Genomic DNA, 21,211 nt, shown 5'->3' with positions numbered 1-21,211 from the left:
CACCGACAAACTGAAATGGTCCACCCACGCAGACAGTGTGGTGAAGAAGGCGCAACAGAGCCTCTTCAACCTCAGGAGGCTGAAGAAATTTGGCTTTTCACCTAAAACCCTCACAAACTTTTACAGATGCACAATTGAGAGCATCCTGTCGGGCTGTATCACCGCCTGGTACGGCAACTGCACCGCCCACAACCGCAAGGCTCTCCAGAGGGTGGTGCGGTCTGCCGAACGCATTACCGGTGGCAAACTACCCGCCCTCCAAGATACACACAGCACCCTATGTCACAGGAAGGCCAAAAAGATCATCAAGGACATCAACCACCCGAGCCACTGCCTGTTCACCCCGCTATCATTCATCCAGAAGGCGAGGTCAGTACAGGTGCATCAAAGCTGGGACCGAGAGAATGAAAAACAGCTTCTATCTCAAGGCCATCAGACTGTTAAATAGCCGTCACTAGCACATTAGAGGCTGCTGCTGCCTATTGAAATCACTGGCCACTTTAAGAAATGGAACACTAGTCACTTTAATAATGTTTGCATATCTTGCACTACTCATCTCATATGTATATACTGCATTCTATTCTATAATATTCTTCTGTATCTTAGTCCATGCCGCTCTGTCATTGCTTGTCCATATATGTATATATTCTTAAATCCCATTCCTTACTTTTTTGTGTGTAGTGGGTATATTTTGTGTAATTGTTAGATATTACTGCATTGTCGGAGCTAGAAGCACAAGCATTTCGCTACACCCGCTATAACATCTGCTAAACACGTGTATGTGACAAATAAAATGTGATTTTATTTAAATGACGGTGATCCATGGCAGTGAATGTGAAGTAGTAGACTCCTCTCACTGGTGCTGTGACGATACCTGCATCAGAGCAGAAGCAGGGAGATATCAGCACTGTCCATCTCTGATAGACACTGTAGGACTGTCAGTCATTGCATTCATACTGTCTATGAATATGAGAGAGAGCAGCCGATTATGCCTTTAAAGCTTGAGCCTCTCAGTAGAGGTTGTACACTCCTATCAGTCGCAACCTGTCATTCAGGGCAGGTGGGGCCTGTTTTGCATGTTATTTTGGCATTCATAGGTGTCACATATCAGTTAGCAAAAAATGTATAAAAAAACAACTCTTTGAGTTAATAAAGCCGCATACAAACATGGGCTCTTTTTTACTTTCTTGAGTAAGGCAGCTCCAAAATGCAGGTGTTTCAGCCTAGCTCAGTGCTTTCCGTGGTGGTGGGGCAGCCAGCGGAAAATACGGAGCGTAGGGGTTGGTAATGTTCTCTAGTTGCGCCGTGATTGGCTCAGTATTCTGTCACTCATTCTGACACTACGTCACTGCAAAATCTACAGGGAGAGCTCGAATATTCAAGCCCCTTGGGTGCTGCCATAGAGTTACATTTGAAGTGCCCATCCAAGGCTCAAGGTCGTTGTCCACAGATAAAATTATTTCAAATCACGTTATATTTACTGTAGCTTTGATTGGACTGATCATGTCAACATCATACTTTCAAAATCTTAGCTAGCAAGCTAGACAAGCAGTCATCATCATGAATCACGTCGACAATCTACTGGCAAATCCTTTTCAATCCTTGTCATATCGGTGCTCATCGGCCATTGGACATAAACATTACACAACAAGTTGGAAATTGCAAATTCAACAATGAGTGGTTTGGAAGGAATCAGTGGCTAACAGCAAGTGTTGCAAAGCAATCACTAGCCTGGTATTCAGTGGAGTGGGTGTGTGGTCCAAGTCTGGGTTTAAGGGTCTCCTTTCCAAGCTTAAAAGGATAAACATTCGGGCCTCCCGAGTGGCGCAGCGATCTAAGGCACTGCATCGCAGTGCTAGAGGCCTCACTACAGACCCGGGTTCGATCTCGGGCTGTATCACAACCAGCCGTGATCCGGAGTCCCATAGGGCGGCGCACAATTGGCCCAGCATCGTCCAGGTTAGGGTTTGGCCGGGGGGTCTTTACTTGGCTCATCACGCTCTAGCGATTCCTTGTGGCGGGCCGGGCGCCTGCAGGCTGACCTCGGTCATCAGGTGAACGGTGTTTCCTCCCGACACATTGGTGCGGCTGGCTTCTGGGTTAAGCGGGTGGGTGTTAAGAAGCGCGGGTTGGCGGTTCATGTTTCGCAGGACGCATGACTCGACCTTTCATCTCCCGAAGCCCGTTGGGGAGTTGCAGCGATGAGACAAGATTGAAATTGGGGTAAAAAAATAAAAATAAAAGGATAAACATTCAACACCATGGGCCAGAAAAGGTTGAATATATTGGCCATGCAGTCAATCCAGCATAACTTCTGCCGCGTTCAAAACAACTGGAAACAACTCGGAACTGGAAACTCTAAGACTTCCGTGAGTTCAAGACAACTGGGAAAATACGTTCTGAACGGTCATCCAACTCGGAATTCCGAGTCGGGAACTCTGGCCTCTTTCAAGAGCTCCGACCTGAAGATCACTGATGTCATGATTCGACCGTGTTTTTTTTCAGAGTTCACAGTTGTCTTGAAAGCACCATAAATCCAGAGTTTGATGACAAAATGTGCCCACAAGGACCGCCGTACCACCTTCCTGTTCAAGTGAGCACAACAAGGTGAGTCCAAAAATGTATTGTATGCTGCTGCCTAAATGATGTAATATGCCAGGGAGATATGTATACTGTAGCTAAGAAAGTAATACTAAGTGTATGTTGTGTAGTAAAAATTAGTAGCCCATGTGCCTCACCCTAAGAATTTGGTCCCTTTGCCCCTCATAACGTAGTCTACTGTTCTGACTTGGTGGTGCACACGTAGCCTATAGCCTGTTTTAGAGAAATGTAATCATCAAATATTGTAAGAGCTTTCATTTTCTGCTTATATGCCCCCTTTATTTATCCTATGATTCTGACTTGGTGTACAGGGAGAATACTGTAAAAATGGCCCATGTTCTGAATTCTGTTGCTGTACATTTCAAAAGTGCTAAACAGTTATATAGACTACATCCGTCCTAGCTCGGTCATTAATGTCTCGGATTGCCTCTTATCCGCTCGTCATCCCCTTATGCCATAGTTTGTACATCTCAATTGTCAGTAGAAACCACATTAGTTTAAGCAAGTCAGCCATATCAGCTATGTTTTTTTAAAAGGCAGTAAATGAGGCTGAATGAACTGTTTCTCTGCCAGACCAGGCTCAGATGATAGCCAGGTGTAGCGGTGGTAAGGATTCACTCCATGGTGCTGAAATGAAGGCTCTGCTGTTGGGACAGCTTTATGTTGGCCCTAACAGTTTGTGGGCACCGTTTGTCACCGTTATAGTGCAATTAATGTATTGTTTAGTGTTGTGTTGTTTGCCCCACCAAGATGTACCTGCTAAAATCGCCACTGACTCCTATACAGAGAGGCCACAAGTCATTGTTCTTGTTTTCTGTGTGTATACCTATATTCTTTACAATCTGATGGCCCTGTAATGGCACAACTAATACTTTTTGAAGTAGTAGTATGCACTACTATACCAGTAACTGGGTTATAGGCCGGGCCGATGTTGGTGATGACTCTATTGTAGATGAGAGTGATTTCAGTACTGAAGGGTCCCAACAGTCCATCGCCTAAACCAGCAGGCCACCTTTGGTCTGTCCGTAAACACAGGAGAGTGAAAAAATTACATTTACATTATTATTTACTTAAGTGTAATCAAAGTCAAATATAAATAATATTTTTTCTGGTTGTCTTCTATGCATTTTATCCAAATGCTAAAGCAAACTATGAACTATAACTATTTTAAAAAATGTGGATGAATAAACATGGGGATAGGTTTGTCTGCATCTGTTACCTGCATTCTGTCTCTTCAGCTCTTCCACCTTCCTCTCACTGGTACTCCTTGCCTCCAAGGCTGTGGTTTAACAGAAAACATATGCAAAAGCTAACTTGAATTTAGTTATCGTTACCGTTTTTAAGGTGATGGTTTCATTTTGTCAAAGTCCTCCTATTACTTGTGTTTTGAATCTCACTGGCTGTCACTCTGGCCACCAGGGCTGACATAACATGAAAGAAAATATGAGTACTGAACAAAGTTAAACCATAATATCAAGCATACTCAAATATAGTACATTTATGATTTCTAACTGATGACATCTCTGGACATTTACCTGCATTCTGTTTCTCCAGCTCCTCCACCTTGTTCTTCTGGAGCTGCAGTTCAGTCTTGGTGACACTCGGCTCCTCTCTAAGAGCCGTCGCTTCGTTTTCACTGGCTGTCTCTCTGGTTGTGCTGCTTATGCTGAAATTATGTCATTATGACAATAAATCAGTTCTCAAAAATGGTTCATCTTTCACTGATATGACCTCATAATGACCTATAAATCAGCTAATTACCCGCATTCTCCCCCTCACTGTCCCTCAGTCTGGCTGCCACGTTCCGCAGCGCCACTCTATGCTCCACCACCATGTCTCTCAGCGCTCTCAGCTCAGCCCTGTCATTTTGAGCGGCAAGGCTGGAAGACTGTGTTTGACCCTGTTAAGTGATGTCATTCTCTCTGACCCCTCCACTCTCTCCCTGACTCCATGCCCCAGACAGACAGAACAGCAACACTAGCAGAGATACAACAGCACCCCTCATTCTGAAATGGCACCTCTTCAGAAATGATGTAGTCTATGAGGCTCTGTCCCCTTATTCATATACACTCACAACGTAGTGAGCTGCTGCATGACAGAAAAACAAGAACTTGCTGATTGGACAGAACACCTTGCCAAAGATGATGTCATAGTAGGTATCTTGTATCTGATGTTCTTTAAGACCGTGGGAGAAATTAACCTGTACTTTGTCCCAAAGTAACCCCCTGTGTGTACACAATACACCTCTACACCAACGTCTGGAGAGAATACTCAGAGCCAGTCTGAATACAGAACAAGATCACCTTCTAGTGATTCTGATTTGATACTGCGGGTTCTGAGCACATTACATGAGGCATGATGGAGCCTCTCATTGATGATGATGATGATGATGATGATCATAGCCTCATTAATAACCAACACTGCACTATGGATGAAACAATGTTTCACCTAATTTATCCACTACTTTGTTTCACAGTATAGAATAGTAAGAAGTCAATAAAGCCTTTATCAGTTTATTCATGGTAATGAGAAGAACAGTTATGTGTGGTAATTAGAAGCCCTTATCTAACTTCACTTGAGATAGAAACATTTCCCCCTCACACAGGGAAGAGCAGGAAACCACTGGAGGTGTTGAAGTTATTACTATTATCATAGAGCCCCCTGCCTGAGGGTAGACCTCATCCCCCTCCTCCAGCACTAGAGAGAATGCATTTGAAATATGCACATTATAACCATATGAATTGATATTCATATTCTCATTAAACATAACCCTGAGGTCATTGTGATATAGCTTTACACCCATGTTATGTCCAAGATGATCCATGGCAGTGAATGTGAAGTAGTAGACTCCTCTCACTGGTGCTGTGAAGATACCTGTATCAGAGGAGAAGGGAGACCAGCACTGTCCATCTCTCCATGTTACAGTAAACTGTGTATTCAGTGTGTGTTGATTAGTGTTGCCTGTTGTTGCCAATGTTGGTGATGACTTTACTGTAGACCAGTGTGGTGTCAGTATTGAAAGGTCCTACAGTTCCTGAATGAGTCAAACCTGCAGAGAAGGCCACCTATGGTCTGTCTGTGAACACAGGGCAGTCAGCTGGCTGATTAATCAACTGATTTATTTTTGAAGAAACCCATAAGAGAAGATAGGCTACTGCACATTGAAGATATATGCAGGGCTCATAAAACATATTTGTTTCATGGAAACAAAGATGGAGACAAAATTACTGTTGATCATCCTAAACAAATAGAAAATGTTATTTTGTAATACATTCACATTTAATGAATTACCTTGTTCAGTTTCAGGTCATTTCTTGCCTTCTCACTCTGACTGATTCAGTCTGGTCCTCCTAGCTGACAGTTCAGCCGTTTACCCTGAAATTATGGGAATCTGTACATTTCTTCTGTATGTCAGGGGTAGTGGTGGTCTGACCGGTCGTCAGTTTGTGAGTTGTCTCTGTAGCTTCAGTCCCTTGGCTCTCAATCTGAACTTCTCTCACCTTGCTCTCTCCCCCTTCACTGTGACCCTGTTGAGTGATGTCATCCTGTCTGACCCCTCCACTCTCTCCCTGACTCCATGCTCCAGACAGACAGAATACAGCACCCCTCATTCTGAAATGATACATCTTTTAGAAGTGATGTATTCTATAGGCAACAATCCCCTTCCTTATATACATGTACAAGTTAGGGAAACACTGCATGAGAATTTAACATATGTTTCTGACAGAAAAACAAGAACATCAAGAACTCGCTGATTGAACAGAAAACCGTGCCAATGATGTCATAGCAGGTCTCTTGTATCTGATGTTCTTTAAGACCGTGGGAGAAGTGAACCTGTACTTTGGTTGAAGGTCTCTTCTTATGTAACCCCTGTGTGTATACAATGTGCCAAGAGGACTGAGAGCCAGTCTGAATACAGGACCAGATCCCCCTCTAGTGGTTCTGATACAACACTGCTGGTTCTGATCACATGGAGTTTCCCAATGATGTTTAGCATAACCATAATCTTTACGTGGATCATTGACCCTTCCATCAAATCAATGCCTCACGAAAACATGCTCTCTTTTCAAGAAAAATGACCAAACACATTTTCAAGGGACAATATGTTCTTGCTTTAATATATGTTCTTATTTTTTTCTGTATGCAGAAATAAAGATACATTCATTGATAATCAATAGCATAAATACAGTATGATGATAAAATACATGATAACATGATAGAAAATAGCCATAACCAAAAAAAAAGAGTGAATGGTTAAAAAGCACATTAATGCCCGATAATGAATCAAACCCCTGGCTAGCCCAACCCCGGATACGTCATACAGATCTGAAAGGATACAGTAGAAACAATGGGCAGGGTGGAATTTAGTAATTTAAGTAAGCATTTCACTGTTAGTCTTCACCTGTTGTTTATGAAACATGTGACGAATAAAAAAAGAAATATGCTGAACACTTGTTGGCTGCTTTTCCTTCACTCTGCGGTCCGACTCATCCCAAACCATCTCAATTGGGTTGAGGTCAGGGGATTGTGGAGGCCAGGTCATCTGATGCAGCACTCCATCACTTACCTTCTTGGTAAAATAGCCCTTACACAGCCTGTTGAAAAACAAATGATAGTCCCACTAAGCCCAAACCAGATGGGATGGCGTATCGCTGTAGAATGTTGTGGTAGCCATGCCGGTTAAGTGCGTCTTGAATTCTAAATAAATCACAGACAGTGTCACCAGCAAAGCACCCCCACACCATAACACCTCCTCCTCCATGCTTTACGGTAGGATATACACATGCGGAGATCATCCGTTCACCCACACTGCGTCTCACAAAGACACGGCGGTTGGAATAAAAAATCTCCAATTTGGACTCCAGACCAAAGGACACATTTCCACCGGTCTAATGTCCATTGCTTGTGTTACTTGGCACAAGCAGGTCTCTTCTTTTTATTGGTGTCCTTTAGTAGTGGTTTATTCGCAGCAATTCGACCATGAAGGCCTGATTCAAACAGTCTCCTCTGAACAGTTGATGTTGAGATGTGTCTGTTACTTGAACTCTGTGAAGCATTTATTTGGGCTGCAATTTCTGAGGCTGGTAACTCTAATGAACTCTGGGTCTTCCATTCCTCTGGTGGTCCTCAAGAGAGCCAATTTCATCATAGCGCTTGATGGTTTTTGCGTCTGCACTTGAAGAAACTTTCAAAGTTCTTGAAATGTTCCATACTGACTGACTTTCATGTCTTAAAGTAATGATGGACTGTCGTTTCTCTTTGCTTATTTGAGCTGTTCTTGCCATAATATGGACTTGGTCTTTTACCAAATAGGGCTATCTTCTGTATACCCCCTCCCTACCTTGTCACAACACAACTGATTGGCTCAAACGCATTAAGAAGGAAAGAAATTCCACCAATTAACTTTTAAGAAGGTACACCTGTTAATTGAAATGCATTCCAGGTGACTACCTCATGAAGCTGGTTGAGAAAATGCCAAGACTGTGCAAAGCTGTCATTTAGGCAAAGGGTGGCTATTTTAAGAATCTCACATAAAATATATTTTGATTTGTTTAACACGTTTTTGGTTACTACATGATTCCATATGTGTTATGTCATAGTTTGATGTCTTCACTATTATTCTACAATGTAGAAAATAGTAAAAATAAAGAAAAACCCTGGAATGAGTAGGTGTGTCCAAACTTTTGACTGGTACTATATATGATGGTGGGAAGGAAAAGCATCATGACTGAGCACTAACATACAGTAAGCCTATATGCCAAGGCTGCTCAACATAAAACAAGGCAATTGATAAATACAACTCACAGCTAACATATAGCTATCTGGTTAGTGAATGATAACATAAGCAGCGAAAGCTCGACCAGCATGATTATAATCTGTGAGGGTTAACCTATGGGATGATATGATCCTGTACTTAATATACCACTGGCATGTATAAAGCTGCATCTCAATGACAACCTAATACCCAAGTAGCAGCCTTGGGTATTGTCTTTTACCACAGATGACTTGACCTTTGGTACACTGGAAGACACAATGGAGGACATTGGCCTCATGAGAAAAGATCCCATACAAAAAGATTAGCACCTCTGGGTTATGTGATCACAATGTAACACACACCCACACACACACACACACACACACACACACACACACACACACACACACGAGACCTGAGGTCTTTGGGGATGAGTAAATATCAGTAACTTGCCGCCTGACCAGGAAGTGAAATGACCGTTCTGTTTTGCTTGTCTACTAATGATGCATAAAAACACTGGCCAATCCCAGTGGAGCTCTCTACTGTGAGAGTTAAGGCACGCTGTTAGAGAACACGTCCTTGGACAGTTTTATAATAATCAAATACAGAAATAAGAACAACAGTCCATCTGTGTCACAGAGAGAGATCACAGAGAAGAGAGAGGAGCTCGTCCTGGCGCTGGAACCACACACTGGCTGTATCCCTCCACTCCGAAGCACCACTCTTTACACCATGAACTGAGTGTATCCCTCTGCTGGGGCCATATCACGCCTTCTACACCATGAACTGAGTGTATCCCTCTGACGCGGACAGATCAAGCCTCCTACACCATGAACTGGGTGTATCCCTCGGCCCCGGTGACGATGACATCCATCCAGATCCTCATGGCCTCAGGAGAGGGGGCCACCATGTAATAGACCCTGTCATGAGTCTTCACACTGAACGTCAGACACGGGTTAGGACTCTGGAGGGGGGAGAGAAAGAGGGGGAGAGGGATTAGATACAGGCTACAAGGATTCAGCATTTAAAAGAAGGATGTGTCACACACACACAAGAAAGGAGTAGGTACCTTGTGTGCGTTCTTTAAGTGGTCATAGTAAACTTCCTCTATTGCTTGGAAGTAGATGACCCCTTTCAGCTTGGCCTCATGCTTGTCTGCAGCAGAGACAAAACACACAAAAGTTAGAAACACACAAGCAGACCAGAAGACTCTGACTTTGTGTTGTGTGTGTTACTCACACTCCAGTCCATGGTCACTGTCCGGTCTTTACCTGAGAAGTAGGAGAGTGTTCGTCGGTTGCGGTCAAAGACAAACCAGCGTTTCTTCCAGGTCTTGATCTTTCCCCCCATCTTGACCAGGAATCCTCGGCACGTCTTCTCCGTGAGGGACAGGTGGAAACAGGTGTCAGCGCTGTGGCCCGCTGACTCTATATGGGCCCTCAGGTCAAAGTCATCCTTACGAACTGGCAGGTAGCGCGTCAGTGGACGGGACTGTGGGGACAGGGGTTAAAGGTTACTCTAGTGGTCACCAATCTTAGTCCTGGAGAGCTACTGTTTTGTATGAAGAAAAAAATAATTATGCACTCACTAACTGTAAGTCGCTCTGGATAAGAGCATCTGCTAAATGACTAAAATGTAAAATGAAAATGTATGCCTATTGTTTAGTTGTTTAGCCCTTTCTCTCTCTTACCTGTGCTCTCTGTTTCTCCCGTAGTTTCACCTCCCTGTCGATGAGTTTCTGTCGTCGGTTGGTCTCCTCCTGCAGTCGTTTCTCTAGATCCTCCCTCCTTCTCCTCTCTTCCTCCAGAGCCTGTTTGCGTGACTCCATTTCTTGCTCCTGCACCAGACACAACACACACATTACTTTAGATGTCAGTGTGTGTGTTTGTTTGTCTGTGCACGTGTGTATGTTACCTTGTGTTCTATGAGGCGATTCTTCTCTGCCTGAGCCTGTCTCAACAGACGCTCCATTTCCTCCAGTTTGGTCACGTTGGACGTACTGGCACTGCAACACAAACAGACATTCTACAGGCTGGGAATGATGCAGTACAGGACTTATTCTTCCCATGGAACACACATGGTCATTAAGACTGGGCCCTGCTGGAACATATTAGAACAAGCCTGGACGTGTGTGTGTGTGTGTGTGTGTGTGTGTCTCAGCACAGTCTGATGCTTTTCATTTCCACTTCAAAAGAAACACCTGGAATAAGTCTGTCTGACCGTCCCCTCTAACTCCTCTCTCCATCTCTTTTTAATCTCTACCATAATGCTTCATTCCTTTCTCTAACTCTCCCACTATCATTCTCTCAACTATCTTCCCTCCCATCTCTCTCTCTCTCCACCCCTTCCTCATCTCAATCTCCTCTCGACATCTCTTCTCTTACATTTTAATCATTTAGCAGACACTTTTTTTCCTCTCAGAAAGAGGCCTCTCCCTCACATAACTGACAACTAGTACACACACACACACACACACACGTCACTCCAGTGATGGCTTTACAGAGATGCAGTATTCCATATGGTGTTCCATTCCCGAGGCTACATGGATACTCCTTTGGGAATTATCCTGATTGGAGCACTGTGTGTGTGTGTGTGTGTGTGTGTGTGTGTTTGTGTGTGTGATTACAGTGCCATGCGGATCAGAGAGGTAATCCAACAGGAACGCAAGCCAGGAAATATAAGCAACCTGAAGCTCAGACCACCTTTCTATCCCCCTCTCTCTCTCTCTTCAATTGCTTTTGCATTCTCTTAAAATAATTCTCTCATATTTGCAAATACTTTTTTCCCCTCTCTCTTTCCCTCTCATTTCATTCCCCCTCAGTCCCATTAATCGAGGCAGTCACAGCTGGAGTACATATGACAACCGATCTCACTGTATCAACAAATGACAACATGACGGGCGGTTTTGGTTTTGACGGTCATAACAAGCGAGCATAACTCTCTCTTTTCATGTCCAGTTCAATCTACTTCTCTTCACCCCAACCCCCCCTCTTTCGTCCAGCCCCCAGGTAAATTGATATCCTGTCTGTTTCTCTGCGGATGTCACAACATCGATGAGATGAATGGTACACATTAATCCCAGTCTAAACAAGCCTTGCTTTACACACACACACGTACACCATTTTCCCGCTCTACCCCAGTCGCCTCCATATCTCTTCTATTTTTCCAACAGAAACATTATCTTTTTATCAAGTAATTCTTCCTTCATCTCCACATCCCCCTCTCCCAGCACATCTCCATCACTCTTTCTCTCCTCCAGAATCTCCCTCGCCTTCACTCCTGCTTACCTGCGTTGATGAGAGGGAACGGAGCTCATGGTCCAGTCAGATGCTCCAAGCTAGTCCAGTCCAATTTAACCCAAAAAGAACCAGCCAGAGCCAAGACCCACAGAAAACAGAATCTGTGCCGTGAGTTTACAGAACCAATCCAGTTTTACCTTCAGTCCAGTCCAATGCGAAATGAAACCACAGAACCTAATTGTGCTTTGCTGTGTCGATGAAAGCTCCACGGTGCACAGAACCAAGCAAGCAGCTCCAATGTCTTGACCACAGAAACCTGTGCTGTGCAGAAACAGACTAACCCATCTAAAACCTAGGGATGTAGAGCTGGACTGAACCCTCTTCAGACAGACAGAGAGAGACAGAGAGAGACAGACACAGAGAGAGAGAGATACAGAGGGAGAGGGAGATACAGAGAGAGAGATACAGAGACAGAGAGAGTGAGAGAGAGCGCTCTACATGCAGAACACATGATTTCACCCCAAAGGGGGGCTGAACCCCAAATCTACCTCCGCTCGATAGCTATCCCCGCTTGTAACCTGACTCCCCTAACCTCCAAATCCCTCCGAGGAGGGAGCCTAAATGGCGGGAGAGCTATGGGTCCGTTTGCAAACACACTTTTTACATTAGCTCTACACAAATGCACACAAACGTTTCAACATGCATGAACATTCATCTCACTCCCTTTCCCTCTCTCTCCCCCTCCATGTTTCACATTATAGAAAATGAAAAACTGACTTCATATGATCGGTATGCACATTCAGCCTCTGAACACACACACACACACACACACACACACACACACACACACACACACACACACACACACACACACACACAGCCATCTACCAGGAGACGTTGTCGGGGGAGCAGGCAGAGATGCTGGTCTCCATTGAGTCAGAGCTGTCCACGCTCATGGTGTCGTATGCCTGGCCGTTATCACGGTAACCGTAGGTGTCCAGGTACACGTTGGACTGGGAGGCGGCCCGAGAGCTCGGCTGACCTGGACCACAACAAGACCACACAGTCAGAGAGAGAGAAACCACTACCAAAGCACACAGGGTCAGAGAGCGAGAGAACAGAGACCAGAAAGAGAGGATAAAAAAAGATTTTAAAAAACAGAGCGCGAGAGAGAGAGAGAAAGCTGTGCATGTTTGATGTGTATTTGATGTGTGTAAACCATCGCGTTACCTGTCTGTGCCCCTCCCTGCACTGAGCCCTGTTCTCCATGACCACTCCCCACCTCAGGGACCACAGTCTGACCGTACGGTACAGAGCGATGGCCCTCCCTCTGATCACACTGACCAGCCACGGTTAAAACACAGCAAACTAAAGGTGCAAAAAAGTTACCACAACCAAAAGGTCCAAATAACAATGTCCAAAACCATATAGTCCAAAAATAATTGCCCAGCCACAACAAAATTAACAACCACAACCAGTGGACCTCCAACCTGACTGTCACTACGAAGGGAATAACGTATCACACTACAGTTGGGTACAGGAAAGACACACACACACAAAAACACAGGAAGCCTGATACCATCACCCAAAGAGGGTCAGAGACACACCCAGCCCAAGGGACATGCTTCAATCTCACCACAACACACACACACGCGCACACACACGTTATCCAATGGGTTACTAGGACCTATTCACGGATGCTTCACAACAGCAGAGAGCATTTCCTGCCTCTCCTCAACTATCTCCACAAACAAATAAACAAACCATGCTTCTATCCACCAATCACACACACACATCTGATGATACATCTTATGGGTTGAAACCTTTGCCTTATAAGGTAAGCTGTGTGACTAACTTATCCTGAGGGTCACTGGTGGCGTGACAGACAACTCTCCTAGACAAACTCCTCTTCCCTCCCCTCTCACTACTTCATTTTCACATGTATGATACATGTGTGAGGTGTAATGGGTGGCGGGTGTGTGTGTGTCCTCACCCTTGTGCAGGCGGCGTTTATCTGCGTCTCTACTGGAGGAGACAGACATGGCCCGGGGTAGAATACTGCCACAGCTAGAACTCTGGACCAGGGGCTGATGGGACTGTGGAGGACCAGAGAGAGAGATTAAAGGTGATTGATTGTGTGTGTGTGTGTGTGTGTGTGTGTGTGTGTGTGTGTGTGTGTGTGTACCTTGTTAGGCATGCTGCGTCCTAGTGTAGCACAGCTGAACTGAGGGGTGACAATGGACGTGGTCTTCTTCCTGGGTAATGTGTCACTCAGGTGGGCCCCACCTTCTTTCACTAACCTCTTTCTCTCCTCCAGCGAACGGAAGTGCTGAACACACACACAATAGTCAGAATCACACACACACACACACAACAGCACAAAACACAAAACACACAGCCTTTACCTGCCTATTGTGGCGGTGTTTTTTGACAGGCAGAGGAGGAGGAGAGTCAGGGAGGGGAGAGGGGTCACGATAGGTCACCATGTCCTCCGGCCAATGAACCGAGGGGGTTTTGGTGAGAGGGGGGCGGCGGGGCAATAGGGGTCGTGAGGAAGAGGAGGAGGAAGAAGGACAGTCGACAGGAGAGGAGGAGCGACAGAGCTTAAAGAAGAAGAGAGAGTACAGCGGACAACAGTTATCCTCCTCCACACAAGCAGCACACACTACCCTCACTCAGACACACACACACACACACACACACACACACACACCTACTGACCAACTGAATGCACTCAGACACACACACACAGGCCCCTTACACACACCTCGTCCTCCGCTGGTTTTGGGGCGCTGTCGTCACGGGAGGGGCTAGGCTCAGAATCAGGGGAGGGTTTGGCCAGAACAGGGGCAGGGGCGGGACTAGGGTTCCCCCCCAGCTGGGAGTAAAGTTCATTGATCTCACTGACTGTTACATAGCCCTGGAACATATCATGAGGGAAAATGTGGGAGAGAAGAAGTGGGTAGAGATGAAGAGGCGAGAGAGAGGCAGAAGCAATGGTGAAAGATAAGGGGAAAGAGGGGGAGATTAAAAGAGAGAGATTAAAGAAAGAGGGGGGTTGAGAGATAGAGAGAGGGAGAAAGAGAGAGAGGGAGATTCAGCCATGTTAAAACATGTTAGCTTGGTCAGTTACAAACTGCAGCATCAGAGACAGAGCTGTACTGTTATGCATGTTAAACATGTTCCATTAGTTTCACATAGACAATTAATTAAGAGAGAAGGTTAAAGATAAACAATAGGAACATCCTTAAAGGCCAATTTGTTACCAGTGCAATGTGTTATTATCACTGTATAAATGGAAGACAAGAGGAGGAGGTGTTTTTAAAATGGCCTGTAAAAAGTGCTTCTCAACCTCAAGATTCCTGGATCTACCAGAAACTGTCCATCACACAACACAACTCATTCCATTAGTTCTCATGTTATAGTTTTGAACCATAAAATCTTGGTCCCTTGTTCTAAAAAGGTTAAGAAACACTAGCTTAAAGTAACTGTCCAGTGAAACTCTCATTTTTTAAATTCAGTTAACGCATACCCAAATAGTGTTGTTGACTAGTCCTATGCTCGTATTTGTGGCCAAAGTATAAATTGGAGAAAAAAACACTTAAAAAACTCCACCTCAAACTTGTATCTCAAACAGACAGTTTAAAGAATGCTTGCAATTTCCTCAGAAGATGATGTCATCCTATCAGCAGTCTACCGGTATACACCCACACCATTCTGTTGTTAGGGTACGTCCACACCAATCCAACACCGAAAAGCTTATTTTTAACATACTCAATTACCATTTTTGGTAATTAATTGTAACTATTTGTCATTAATTATAGGTAATATTTAATAGAAATCTGGAAACACTGGAAAGTTACTTTAAATGACTAGGGATGATGGAGAGAGAGAGAGGTGGGGGCAGGGATGAGAGATAGATGGAGGGAGGACATAGTACCTCAGCGCTCTTTATGGAAAGAGAGGAAAGGAGGGAGGAGAGGACCAGCAGGTCAGCAGGAAGGATAAGAGAAGAAAGAGAGGAAGAGGCGTGGTCACGGGACTGGTCGCTAGGAGATCGACACACGTCAGCCAGCAACGCCGTATCCTAGGAAACACGAAAGGAGGAAAGGAGAGGAAGATATGAGAGGAGGAAGACAGTGAGACGAGGGGGACCATGGGTGGGAATGGAGATGGTTGCTAGGCAAAAGTCAAACATACCTCCTTGAGACTGATAGGGCTGAGAGGGAAGCCCTGCCCACCTGTGAGGTCAGCATACATCCTTTCCAGAGAGGCAAGGTTATCTTTCTCCTGAGAGAGAGAGAGAGAGAGAGACTTTAATAGCAATTAGGACTGAAATCAATCGACTGTCGCAAAACACACACACACACACACTCACAAACATAAACACACACACTGTGCATACATACCCTCTGCAGCATCATCTGCAGGTTGGTCCTCTCCTTCAGGAAGCTGTCCTTCTCTCGCTGAGCCTGCTGGGTAATCTGGCCCGCCTGCTTTTTTAGGGCCACCAGCCTCTCCTTGGAACACACACAGTTGAACACACACAGTTGAACACACACACACACACAAAACACACACGTACTCTAACACACACAGCGTACCTTGCGTGTGACGGAGCTGCGTTGGTAGTCAGCGATCTCTCTGAGGAGGTGCTGTGTGTTTGTCTCCTCCTCCTCATCATGACGACTCTCTCTCTCCAGCTGCTGAAACTCCAGGTCCTCAAAACGCTTCGTCTCAGCCTCCAGTACCTCAGAGTCCTGACACACACGCACGTTTTTCTCAGATTGTGTTGTAACATTTTGGCTGTCCGCAAGTGTTCAATGTTTAATCACTATTTTCTGCATGAGGGAGAGAGCATTCAGTCACACACGCACAAACAAACACACACACACACACCCATACCAAGGCATGCTCTTGCCAAACATACCATACAACCATGCTTCCTCATCAAAAAACAGCTACTACCCCAATGAGCAGGCTGAGAGTGTGGCGCTTTCTGAAGGACATGATGTGACATACTGAAACTGACAGACAGGAGGAGAGGTAAGGAGGAAGAGCGAGACAGGAAGAGAGACCCTCCTGCAGACAAATGATAGGGGGAAGGAGGAAGAGGAGTGAACAGGTGGGGAAGGTGTGTGTCACAGGAAGTGGTTTATTTTAGCAGGAAGTGTGTGTGTGTACTGACCCTGGCGAGCTGCTCCTGTAGGGGCTCCTTCATGGCCTCAGGACAGCAGTGGAGCTGGGAGCGCAGCTCACACACACTCTGAGACAGCTGCTCTACCCTATCCCTCTCAGCCTGCAGCGACACACACACCTGGCACACACACACACACACACAACAAGCATACGCGCAAGCACATACACACATACATGGACACACACACACACAGACGGATGGACGACAAGCATACAAGCACGCTCACACACACACGTGCATATGTACGCAGAGGTACACACACACACACACAGGAATGACAAGCAGACACAGGACAGAGAGGGAGAGAGGATGGTAGCGTTAGTGAGAGTAGGGAGGCAGTTAGTTACTACAGTGTTACAGTGGTCAGGAAAGCAGAATGAACTAGAGGGCAGGGAGGGGGGAGGACTGACACAGCGGTGGGTTGGGGATGATGAGAGTTATTGTGAGAGGGAAAGGGGTCTTCCACACAGACCACCAATAGTCCAAGACGTTCAAGCTGCCCAGACACAGCAGAAACTGGCTAACTGACTAGAAACAGTATGTGTGAAACTAGACAACTTTATTTTTTTCTTTCTCTCAACTGGTCCTTATCTGTCTTCCTTTCATCAGATCTGCAATCACCAAAATTGTTAAGGGGAAGAGTCTCTCTCTCTCTCTAATGGAACTCTCCGGAAGCAGGCCTGAACACGACCCAGAGGAGAACAGGGTGCCAACACACAGACATACTTCCTCCTATCCATCCAACCCCACTTCATTCCCCTACCCCACTTCATTCCCCTGTAATCAATCTTTTAGTAGAACCTCACTATAACACACACACTCCCCCTGTGTGTGTGATAGGCTAGGGTAGTGACCGCTATACCCGGTTGTGTATTAACGGCTGTATATTTGGACCGGAGACAGCATGACAAGGATTTACACATACCAAGTCAGCTAGTCACATGTCAATCAATGTATCGTTGGGTGTGGCTACAGAATACATACTGCAGCATGCTCACATTACATTTGCACACAGTGCTTATGACACCACATACTCTCACAAACTCCATGTAGCAGCACAAACGCACACACAAACATTTTTATTCTCACTCATTCTCTCTCCCTCCCTCATGTTGAGTTGATCCCAGTTGACCCCGTGTTATTACACAGTGGTATTACCGGAGTCTTCTGGTTCTGTGCCTGTTGTTCCATGTCGGACATCTTGGTGTTGAGTGTCTCCAGAGCATCTCTCTCCTGCTGCAGGGCTGCTAGCTCCGCCTGCTGCTCCGCCTCCACCAGGGCGCGCTCCACCTCCACCTGGATGGAGAGAAAGAGGGAGTTAGGCTTTATCTATCTCTACCTCTTTTACCTCCTTCTCCCTCCCTACATCTCCCTCCCCCTCTCCCATCTCCCTCCCCCCCTCCCTGCCTTCCTCTACCTCTCTGAGAGACTCGTCCATCTGGTTGTCCAGTTCTTTGATCTTCTGTTCTAGCTCCTCCATGTTGTTCAGCACCTGGATCCTCTCCTCCTCCACACGGGTCACTTCCTGCCTCCGCTGGCCCTCCTCCACCGGCGCCTAAAGATGACAACACACTCTCACAATGGAATCTATGCTATGTTCTTTATTCACTGGTCCTGGAGAGCTACAGGGAGTGAGTGTGTTTCCAGCCAAGAACTAACCAACCCAATTCCGTTTATCTACATCTTGATGATTAGTTGAATCATGTGTGTTAGTGCAGGGCTGGAACAAAAGCTACAGGTCGTCCAGAATGAGGGGTGAAAAACACTATGGTTTATAGAAAAGTTCTAGGTGTTAACATGATAGCTAAATCCAACCAATTAAGCTATCTATAGAGTAACTTTATGTTCTTCAATTACTCACCAGAAACTATGCAGCTGTTCATACTGATTTTGCTATCCACACACACACACACACACACACACACACACACACACACACACACGCCAGCTGCCCACCTTAGATTGCTATCCTTAGCACTCTCTAATCTAATAACCAGACTGTAAATATCTCATGTGTTTGACCTCCTCTAACAGCAACCCAGCTTTACAGTATCCAGCCCTCCGGGTTCTCACACAGTTAAATAGAAGACTAATTCACCACAGCAAACAACCCTGACCTCTAAAACAATAGGTCGCTGTGGAGGTTTAAGAAGAGAATACATTTTTGAGAGTAGGGAAAATACAGTATGTGGACCTTAAATGGTAAAGTAAGTCAGATTTCAGAGGAGTTTCCACATCAGAACTAAGGAATGTACAAGGAGGGGTTGAAACATGGCCAGGGCTAGTGTGTGTTTTCTTCTGTTTACAGTGAGAGGGGAGCTCTCTTTCTCTCTACCTCTCGCTCTACCACTCTCCTCTCTCTCCTTTAACTCTCATTTAGTCATGAGAAGCTACATTGAGCTGCATAAAGCTTCATAGGCTGTTATTAAGCTTGATTAGGCCTGTGTAAGGATTGCCTGACCAGAGGTCTCGTTAACAGGTTGCCAGGTGATAAACACTCTGCCTCCTGTCAATCATTTAACAAGGCTTAATTAAGCTTTACTCAGAGGAAGGACAGCAGTAGCACCGTATGTATCTCTGTGTGTGTGTATGTGAGAGAGACACAGGGAGGTTGGCTGAAAGAAGTACAGGAGAAAGGGAACAAGAGATCAAATAAAAAAGGGGAGAAAGAGAGAGAGAGAGAAAGTAAAAGAGAGAGAGAGAAAGTGAAGAACTCTCACCTGATTGGTCCTCGGCAGGCGCACGGTGGGCGAGGTGGCAGAGCTTCGTAGACTGATGGCCGGCGATTCCGCCCGGTTGTCACGGTGGCCGCTGCTCCGTCGCTGTCGGACCGGACGCTCCTCGTCGTTACCGTAGTAACCGTTCTCCGAGTCGCTACCGGCCCCATTTCCGTTAACGGTTGAGTCGGAGAAGACGGATTCTGACTCATCGTCGTCAGAGACCTGGAGTTTCTCTAGTTCCCGGTTGATCTTCTGAAGGTCGGCTAGACCAGCACTGGTACCGACACTAGAACCAACACCCCTCTCCTTGTCCTGCTCCGATCGACCCAGCTCTGAACACAGAGACAGAATGGTTTCCAGCCGCTGGCGTTCCTACAACACACACACACACAGTTAGAAGCCCATACAAATACGTACTTAGAGTTACACACACAGACACACTTTGAAATATATGTACAGAGACACACACACACAGCAAAGAAAGCAAAAACATGTATGCTTATCTATGTCCAACTGAGAGCCAAATACACAGATATTACCTGTGGAAGCATGGCTGCCGTTAGGAGCATTACTCCTCACACACTCACAGATCTTCATAGAGGAAACAGAATTTTCTCATAGCCCTTATATTTCCCTCATAGAGAATAACAACAGCCCACAATAACACAAACTAAACCTATAGCTAACTAACTAACTAACTAACTACTAATTTACTAACTAACTACTAGCGCTGTGCTACTGAACTAGCTATAGAAATGCACTAAGACAGTGGGCTGCTATCTGCAATGCACTGCTGCAGGTGAGAGAAACTAGAAACCACATCGCCCCGAGAACTGAGTGACTGCTATCAGATACAGTGAGAGCGAGAGCGGAAGAGAGGGTGAGAGAGCATGCGTGTGTGTGAGTGTGAGAGAGAAGAGGTGGCAGGAGGCTTTCCTGTGAATGTTATTGGCTCTGAATCAGAATCTCCAACCGGAAAAGCCCAACATACTACATACAACTTTGGAAATATATCCCAAACACGCACGCACACAGGAGAGAGACTAGAAATACATCCCACATGCATACACACCTACACACACACACAAACAGAGGCCAATACTAAACAACAGTCAGTCAACAAGTAGCAGAGTAAAGCAATACTCTGTCAATTTGACACCTGATTCAGTCCTAATGGAGACAAACCCCTGTAGACCTGCTACACAAAAGGAGGTGAAGGAGTACCGTTAATAACAGCAACTGGCTCTGGGTGTAACCTGATCTGATCACAAACAGCCCTGGCACCCACAGGAGAGGAGAGGATATACTGATATAGAAATATGGAAATGTAATCCTTCCTCTCCTCTCACCATCCCTTTCTCCTGATCTACACCCTCTCACTCTTTCTCCCCATCTTGCCCTCCCTCCCTCCCTCCCTCCCTCCCTCCCATCCCCATTCACAATCTCCCCCTCTGCCCTCCTCCATTTTCTCTCTCCCCCTTCCCTGTCTCTTCCCACCCCTCTCAATTCAATTTAAGGGCTTTATTGGCATGGGAAACATATGTTTACATTGCCAAAGCAAGTGAAATAGATAATAAACAAAAGTGATGTTTAGTTTTTTTACAGTAAACATTACACTCAAAAAGTTCCAAAAGAATAAAGACATTTCAAATGTCATATTATGTGCAAATAGTTAAAGTACAAAAGGGAAATCTCT

General features: G+C 45.5%; 1 protein-coding gene across 1 annotated transcript; it reads right to left on the bottom strand.

Moving 5' to 3' along the window:
• Positions 1-6,693: 6,693 nt before the first annotated feature.
• On the bottom strand, positions 6,694-19,887 carry LOC311125378 (pleckstrin homology-like domain family B member 2; the record flags this gene model as incomplete). Its single annotated transcript, XM_084199424.1, has 14 exons — positions 6,694-9,320; positions 9,426-9,511; positions 9,628-9,847; positions 10,047-10,193; positions 10,271-10,361; positions 12,484-12,637; positions 13,589-13,691; positions 13,781-13,924; positions 15,796-15,885; positions 16,005-16,115; positions 16,200-16,355; positions 17,954-18,091; positions 18,213-18,350; positions 19,516-19,887. Coding segments are annotated over 14 exons (2,091 nt in total), but the record flags the coding sequence as incomplete, so codon positions are not given.
• Positions 19,888-21,211: the final 1,324 nt, after the last annotated feature.

Source organism: Coregonus lavaretus (genome assembly GCF_964263955.1).
Source record: "Coregonus lavaretus genome assembly, contig: HAP1_SCAFFOLD_595, whole genome shotgun sequence".
Taxonomy (NCBI): Eukaryota; Metazoa; Chordata; class Actinopteri; order Salmoniformes; family Salmonidae; genus Coregonus; species Coregonus lavaretus.
The sequence above is the reverse complement of the archived record's forward strand: the minus strand, read 5'-3'. Positions and strand labels throughout refer to the sequence as shown.